The sequence below is a fragment of the Gopherus evgoodei genome, unplaced genomic scaffold, assembly GCF_007399415.2.
Source record: "Gopherus evgoodei ecotype Sinaloan lineage unplaced genomic scaffold, rGopEvg1_v1.p scaffold_68_arrow_ctg1, whole genome shotgun sequence".
NCBI classification, from domain to species: domain Eukaryota; kingdom Metazoa; phylum Chordata; order Testudines; family Testudinidae; genus Gopherus; species Gopherus evgoodei.
Window position 1 is genome coordinate 437,008 of NW_022060089.1, and position 8,527 is coordinate 445,534.

General features: G+C 43.0%; 1 protein-coding gene across 1 annotated transcript; it reads left to right on the plus strand.

Moving 5' to 3' along the window:
* The first annotated feature begins 1,574 nt into the window (after nucleotides 1-1,574).
* LOC115643714 (olfactory receptor 52E2-like) lies at nucleotides 1,575-2,513 on the plus strand. Its single transcript, XM_030547716.1, has one exon. It carries the CDS (start codon nucleotides 1,575-1,577, stop codon nucleotides 2,511-2,513), a length of 939 nt encoding a protein of 312 aa, XP_030403576.1.
* The last annotated feature ends 6,014 nt before the right edge of the window (nucleotides 2,514-8,527 follow it).

Genomic DNA, 8,527 nt, shown 5'->3' on the forward strand with positions numbered 1-8,527 from the left:
ACCAATCTCCCAGCTGGACCATCCCTCCTCCCGTGAGCAGCCCCACTACAGTCTTGTGGGAACGTCAGCAACTACCAACATGGAATAGCTGCCTCACGAAGGGGTGTCTGGGTTTCTAGCAGGCTGCAATACATTAAAGCTTTGTGTCATTTTGAGAAAAAGTTACTTACACTCCGACATGCATCTGACGATGTGGATATTCCCCCATGAAAACTCATGCTCCAATACATCTGCTAGTCTATAAGGTGCCACAGGACTCTTTGCTGCTTTTACTCACACTGTCTCCTTTTAGTCTCCATGTCCTCTCTCCCTCCCACCGCATCTGTCTCTCTTTTCTTCCCTGTACAGCCTGAGCTGCTGCTGCGGTTCCCTTCATTGGAATAGGTCCCTTCACTGAATAGGTTCCTTTTCCCGGATGCAGGCAGACACTGTGCTTAACCTAGTCTGAGGAGAAATTTCTATGAGCTGCCTCTCTCGGATCTGGCACTTAATTATGGTCCCGGCTGAGGGGTATCATTGTGTGGCAGGACTGGAAGTTATGGGGTGGAGAACATACATTGACAAGTGGCCAGCACTGGAGGTTTTGTGGCAGGGACTGGGATATATACTGAGGTGGGCAGTACTGAGTGTAATGGAGGTGAGGAGAAGAATATAGATGGACAAGCAGGCAGTGCTGAGGGTTGTGGGGGTAGGTAGGGAGATCTATACAGAGAAGCAGGCAGCACTGTGGTTTGTTGGGAGAGGCTGAAGGTGTAAAGTTTCACTATCCATGTACATGTCCAAACCCTTCCTCATCCTTGCTTAGCTCATGGCCTCAAATACATCTTGTGGCAAGGAGTTCCTCAGTCTATTTAGGCATTGAGGGAAGAAAACATTCTATTTTTATCAGTTTTGAATTTACCACATTTCAGTTTAGTTGAATGTCCTCTTGATCTTGTGTTATGAGGCAGGGAGAATATATTCTCCATCTACTCTACCTGTGGGTATTTTCTCATATTTCCTCTTATTCATCTCCTCTGTAACATAACAATCCCAGTCTTTTCAACCTCTCTCTGTATGAGAGTTTCCCCAGGCCCTTGATCATTCTCCTTGCCCTGGACATAACCCCTCTAGTCTGCAATATCCTGTGTGAGAAGGGTGCACAATACTACACCGAGGAGACCAGATACGATGAAACATTGAATGATTGATCTCATGGCATTGTATTTTCTGTATGATTTCCCATCCCACTTCTCCTGGATCCCAATGTTTTGCTTAGTTTCTGTCTGCTTGCTCTATGAAAAGGGGTTCACAGAGCTGTGTACCATGACACCCAGGTCCTTGTCCTGAGTTCATATAGTTAAATCAGAACCTCGCTCTTTCAGTTCCCTTAGAAGACTTCTCTGGACTTGACCCTGAGCTAAATAATATGGTGCCACCTGTAAATGTTGGCACTGCACTGATCACTTCCAGTTCTAGATTGTTAACTATACAATATTTATCATACTATTTTCTATAACCGCTCTTCGCTATGCTTCTCTCCCTTCATAGGCACCTGGAGCATTTCTGAGCCCAATCGATGCATTGACCACCTCATGGCAGCTTTCAACATCACCTCTTCCCACCCTTCAACATTCATCCTAATAGGCATCCCAGGCCTGGAAGTTGCCCACGTCTGGATTTCCATCCCTTTCTCTACATTCTACATTATCGGCCTGTTGGGAAATTTCACAGTTCTGTTTGTTGTATACAAAGAGCAGACTCTCCGCAATCCAATGTACCTGCCGCTCTGCATGCTCGCACTCACAGACATTGCCACACCTACCTTCATTATGCCAAAGATATTGTGTATATTTTGGTTCAATTTGAAAGGCATTACTGTGGGGGGCTGCCTCACTCAGATGTTCTTCCTTCATGCTGTTTCTCTTATGCACTCTGCCGTGCTAGTGACAATGGCCTTTGATCGTTATGTTGCCATTTGCAAGCCTCTGAGATACACTATCATCCTCACTAACACAAAAATAGCTAAGCTAGGGCTAGTAGGTTTGATAAGAGCTGTTCTCTTCATTATGCCCCTGCCTCTGCTCCTGAGCCGGCAGCTATTCTGTGCCAATCGCATTATCCCCCACACGCAATGTGAGCACATGGCTGTGGTGAAGATGTCGTGTGGGGATATTACAGTGAACAGGACATACGGCTTGGTGCTATTCTTCGTAGTCATCACGTCAGACTTGACGCTCATTGCCCTGTCCTATGGTCTGATAATCAAGGCTGTTCTCAGACTTTCCTCCAAGAAAGCCCACCAAAAAGCCCTCAACACCTGCACAGTCCACATCTGTGTGATGCTAACGTATTATACTCCTGGCCTCTTTTCCAACCTGACAAGCCGGCTTGGTCAGGGCTTCGCTCCCTACATTCACATCATCTTGGCTGACCTGTATCTCCTTATCCCTCCCCTGCTCAACCCTATCATTTATGGAGTCAGAACCAAAGAGCTTCGTGACAAAGTGGGCAAATACATCTCCAGAAAGTGATCACAGGAGGTCACTGATTGAAACCTGTGTGACAAGAAGGAGAAAGTATATCCCCTCTTTAATCAAGGGTGCTTTTCCGAGTTTGGTTGAGCTCAGTGTTGTGGGAAAATTTACCTGATTTTCTATGTCCAATACTTCAGGAATAAACCAAAGACTAACAGTAACAAACTAATTCAATACAAAATGTGGACATTGACTTGCACCATGGAATGCAATTAGAAATAATTAATATGATAATATTACTGTTTTCTCAGCATGTAAATTTGGGAATAATTTGGGGCTATATTTAATGCCTCCATTTGTCATTTTTTTTTGCATGAAACATCTGCAGCACTCAATCAGGATTCAAGTATCTGTACTGGTGTTTGATTTGGAATTTGATTGTCACTTTAGAGGTGTGTTGCTAATGTGGATAAACTCCTGATAGGGCTTGTAGGTTTTCCGTTTTTTTTTAAGTATAAAATCTGTACTAGGTATCTAATGAAAGCTTTCATTTGTTATTTTATGTGTAGGCCAACGTGTGAATAAAAAAAGTTTCAGGAAATAGATTGGGCTACCTTTATGTTAGTTTTTAAGTGATTTGGAGCTATTAATGCAATTCTCAGGACCTCAAGCTGGGCCAGAGGCAGTGCAACAGTGCTGAGGCAGAGTCATGGATCTGGAGCTGGATCCGACCAGAGCCAGGAGATGGGGCAGCACAAACCATCTGTGACAATGGGGAGCCAAGGCTGAGATACAGTGGGGTGTTGCAGGGACATAGCCAGGACAGTGGATGCCAGCCATGCCACAAGTAACACATCAGCTAAGTGTGATGCACAACCGTGGAGAGTAAGGTGCAATCGCCATGCAGGAAACATCACCTGATCAAAGACACTTGAAGATCAGACTCAGTGGGGGGACATGGATCCAATGGGAGGGTAGATGCTGGGAAGAAGGGTTTTGCCACTAGGCTGTGGGTTCTCTTGTCCCTCTGTAGCAGTTGGTTGCCACTCCCAGTATCTTGTGAGTATTCTTCCACTGTAACTAAACAACAAAGGAAAAGAAGAGGCAAAAAGGCATCTTTTAAAAAACGGAAGTTAAATTCAATTGAGGAAAATAGAAAAGAGCATGAACTCTGGCAAACAAAGTGTAAAAATAGAGTTAGGAAAGCCAAAAAAGAATTTGAAGAACAGCTGGCCAAAGAGTCCAAAAGTAACAGCAAGTATTGTTTCAAGTATATCCGAAGCAGGAAACCTGCTAAACAGCAAGTGAAGCCACTGCATGATTGAGATGGTAAAGGAGCACTTAAAGACAATGACTTCATGGGCAGAGAAACTAAATTAATTCTGTGCATCAGTCTTCATGGCTGAGGATAAGAGGGAGATTCCCAAATCTGAGCCATTCTTTTTAGGTGAAAAGCTCAGGAACTGTCTCAGATTAGGGGTCATTAGAAGAGATTTTGGAGCAAATGCATAAATTAAAAAGTAATACAGTGCCAAGACCAGTTAGTGAGCTAGGAAGGATACTATTCAACATATTCATAAATGATCAAGACAAAGGGGAAACTGTGAGATGGCAAAGTTTGGAGATGATACAAAACTACTCAAGATAGTTAAGTCCAAAGCAAACTGCAAAGATTTACAAAGGGATCCCATAAAATTGAGTGACAGGGCAATAAAGTGGCAGATGAAATTCAGTGTTGAGAAATGCAAAGTAATGCACATTTGAAAACATAACCTCAACTCTACATATAACATGATAGGGTCTAAATATGGTGTTAAAACTCAAGAAAGAGATTTTGGAGTCACTGTAGATAGTTCTGTGAAAACATCCACTCAATGTGCAGCAGCAGTCATAAAAGTGAATAGTATGTTGTGAATCATTAAGAAAGGGATAAATAATGAAACAGAAAATATCATATTTACTCTATGTAAACCCATCGTATGCCCATGCCTTGAATATTGCGTGCAGATCCAGTCATTCATGTCCAAATAGATATATTGGAATTGGAAAAGGTTCAGAAAAGGGCAATAAATGATTTGGGGTGTGGAACAGCTGCCATATAAGGAGAGATTGATAAGATTGGGACTTTTCACTTTGGAAAAGAGACGACTAAAGGGAAATATGACAGAGGTCTATAAAATCATGACTAGTGTGAAGAAAGTAAATAAGGAAGTGTTATTTATGCCCTCTCATAGCACAAGAACTAGGGGGGTCACCAAATGAGATTAATGAGCAGCAGTTTAAAACAAACAAAAGGAAGTATTTCTTCCCACAATGCACAGTCAACCTGTGGAAAACCCATCTCCATTTCTTTCAATCTCTATGCCCATTTGAGGAGGTCTATACTCACCCTCAGGCTTTCTGTTTGTAACAGTTTCTGTTTCCACCACTTGTACTTAACTTAACTGACACTGCTGGGGCAAGGCCTTGGCAATCCTGTGGGACAAGTGTGCACGTCTGTATTGCATCAAAAAGGAGGAAACTTTTATTTTACACCTATCTCTGATTTAATCCCATATCCTGCAAACCTCCTTTGTCTTCTGGAAGTCTCTGGGGTTCCTGCTGTTAGTGTGAGGACAATGTGTGAGTGTGACTTACAGGTTTCAGGCCCTTAAACTGGGAGGTAACTGTAGTGAGGATAGGCTCTGCCCTTTCCATCCTCCCCCACTCCCAATGCTCTAGTGGCCTATAAATAGGCTTGGAGAATTCAGTTTTTATAATTGATGGGTAATATCGAGGGTTTATCTTTTAGCTTTTTTGTATTTGTATAATTTTTAATGTTCACAGTTGTGGGAAGTATTGGGGGAGGGCAGATTATTTTCTTTAATGACAGTAGAATTTGAGATTCAAAGAGTTCAAGCTTTCAAGCTGTTAAAATACAAACATGTGACAAATGTCTTGCAACTTAGTGGTTTTTCAGATGCTTTTGATATTTCAGGAAACTTGGAAGGAAATAAAATATCACCAGTATCTAGATGTCATTTGTGCTAAACAGGAAACGAAAAGCTGAGGTAATGATTACAATCAAGAAAGATGCAGATACAATGAAAAAAACTATTTGTAGACTGTGAATGGCAACCCATGCAGTGGTAACGAGATGGTGACTGTAGAGACATCAGAGCAGAAATGCATAGGTGAGCCGCTATTCAATATTCAATAAACATTGTGTGCCTCTCCCCCACCACCAAGCTAGCACTGTGGTTCTGGGGCCTGGAGCGGGGTGCACATGGGCAGACGTGGAGCACTGAGGGTTATGTGAGCAGGGAGGGACCTTCCTTGGCGCAGAGTGTGTTTGGGGGGCCAGGGGTGTCAGATTCAATTTGTCCTGCCAAACCACAGAACTGCAGTGTCGGTGTCACAACCTTTACTCAGTTGTATTTCCAGTGGTGGTTGTTGTGAATATTAATAATGTAAATTCGCCAGTAAAATACTTGATCTTTGCTCATCAGTTGATTCAATTCCCCATTGGCTGCCCTGATTCCAACAGCACACTGGTGTCCAGTGTCTTCTCCATGGTCCCCCATCATCCCTGGCTCGCACAACCTCCAAGCCTCCTCGCACTCCCCACAGCTCTTCCTCTGCAGGGGTGAGGTGCCTCCCATCACACCTGCTCCCTTGGCTGGGGGGTAATCGGTGACTGTGTCTCATGGGTGAGAAATCTCACGAGTGGTAAATGCCAAGGCAGGCACCTGGGCAGCTTCTCTTGTGACACACATACACTCTGCAGGGTGCTTCAAGAACTGCTACACAGGAACAACTTGGAAGCTGCAAGGCTTACACATTATATAACAAGAGCAGCAACTCTGGGAAATATGGGATCTAGAGAAGTACAGCTGCCATGTGCAGGAATCCCTGGTAGCAGACTGAAGGAGCGCGCCACTGGGACAGAGGCGGTAAAGAACAGATGCTCTGGTACCATTTGCCAGCCAGCTCTGTCACTCAATAATGGCAAAGATTGTACACTTATTCCTCAATGCAAAAATTTGATGGCTCAAGTCATTATTTTTTTTCACCTAAAACATTCATCCATGCAGTGCCTCACAGGACCCTCAGACTTGTGAAACACACACGTAGTGTAATGCTTCAAAGGCACCATAGTCGCATGAGAATTTCTCCCTTTCAGCCTAAATTCAAAATGGTCACGAATAGAAAAAAAAAATGCCTCCAGCTGACTCCTGGAGATATGTCTGGAGATTTCAGGGCCAGAAGGGACCGTTGTGATCTTTTTGTCTGTATAACACAGGCTTGTAGAACATACCCGCAAAGTTATTCCTAAGGCAGATCTTTTATGGAAACATCCAACCTTGATTTGAACTTTCTCAATAATGAAGAATCCTCCAAGACCCTTGGTAAATTGTTCCAATGATTAATTACTCTCACCTATTTAAAAACTGTATACTTTATTTCGAGTCAGAATTTCTTTAACTTCAGCTTCAATTGGATCATGTTACACCTCTGTATGTTAGGCTGAAAGGACTGTTAAATATTTGTTCCCCATGCAGGTACTTACAGACTGTTATCAAGTCACCATTTGACAATCTTTGTTACACTAAATAGATTGAGATCTTTGAGTCTATCACTGTAAGGCAGGTTTGTTAATCTCTTACGCATTCTTCTGATTCTTCCCTGAATTCTCGTCAGTGTATCAACATCCGTCTTTAAACCTGGACACCAGAACTGGATACAGGATTCCAGCAGCAGTTGCACCAGTGCCAAATACAGAGGTAAAATAACTGTGTTGCCTCTCCTTGAGATTCTCCTGGTTAGCATCCCAGGATCTCATTGGCTGTTTAGGCCTCAGGGTTGCATTGGGAGCTCACGTTTAGATTATTATCCCTTCAGAATCACTATGCTTCCCACAATAGTCCCCCATCAAGTAAGGATCACCTACACTCTTTGTTCCTAGTTGTATAGATGGTCATAGTAGAACATGTATTTTTTACTTTGACCCAGTTTACAAAACAGTTCAGATTTCTCTGAATCAGTGACCATCATTATTTACGATTCCCCATTTTTTTCTGTCATCAGCAAACTTCATCGATATTCAGGCATGAGAAGGGTTAGCAGCTGAATGTCTCTTCTCAATTAACACTTGTAACTTATGTCTCAGACAAAGCTGGGTGCCTGCAAGAAATTGTCTCACCAAAAGACACAGGAAAAGTAACAGAGGTGCAGCCTGTAGCCCTAAAAACAAAAACCCTTGTAACCCTCATGTGCCTTCCTCTGAGCACAAAGTCATAGCCCAGAACAATAACTGATTCCCTCTAGTTCTGCAGTATCCTGTGACAGGGGTACCCAGTACTACCCAGAAGAGTTTAGAGGATGGAGAAACATTGACTCAGTGACCTCATGGCATTGTATTTTCTGAAGGATTCTCCATCCCACTCCTCCTGTCTGTGCTTGCACTTTGAGTAGGGTTTCACAGCACTGTGTACCATGATGCCCAATTCTCTGTCCTGAGTTCTTAGTTTAATTACAACTTTTTAATATGTCTGAGGAGTAAATGTTGCCATGTCACTGCTCACTCCACCTTCTGGATTTTAAATAACTATAAGATATTTACTGTACCTATTTGTTACAAAGTGTGTAATCCCCCTTGTCAAGGTTTTTTCTCCCGCTTTGAACTTTAGAGTAAAAATGTGGGGGACCTGCATGGACCCTTCTAAGCTGAATTCCTAGCTTAGATTTGGTAACACTGCCACCAGCCAGAAGTCTGTGTCTGGCACACTTCTGTTCCCTCAAAACCTTCCCTGGGGTGCCCAAGACCCAAACCCCTTGGGTCTTAAACAAGGACAATTTAACCATCCCCTCCTTTTCCCCCCAGATTCTCCCCTCCTTGGGTTGCCTTGGGAAGCTTCACAGATCCAAACTCCTTGGATCTTAAAACAAAGAGGAATTAACCCTCTCCCTTCCTTTCCCCCCACCAGTCCCTGGTGAGTTTAGACTCAAGCCCTTGGATTCTAAAACAAGGAAAAAATCAATCAGATTCTTAAAAAGAAAGCTTTTAATTAAAGAAAGAAAAGGTAAAAATT

Coding starts and splice junctions, on each gene's coding strand:
- LOC115643714 (XM_030547716.1), top strand. CDS start 1,575: ATGGCAGCTTTCAACATCACCTCTTCCCACCCTTCAACATTCATCCTA.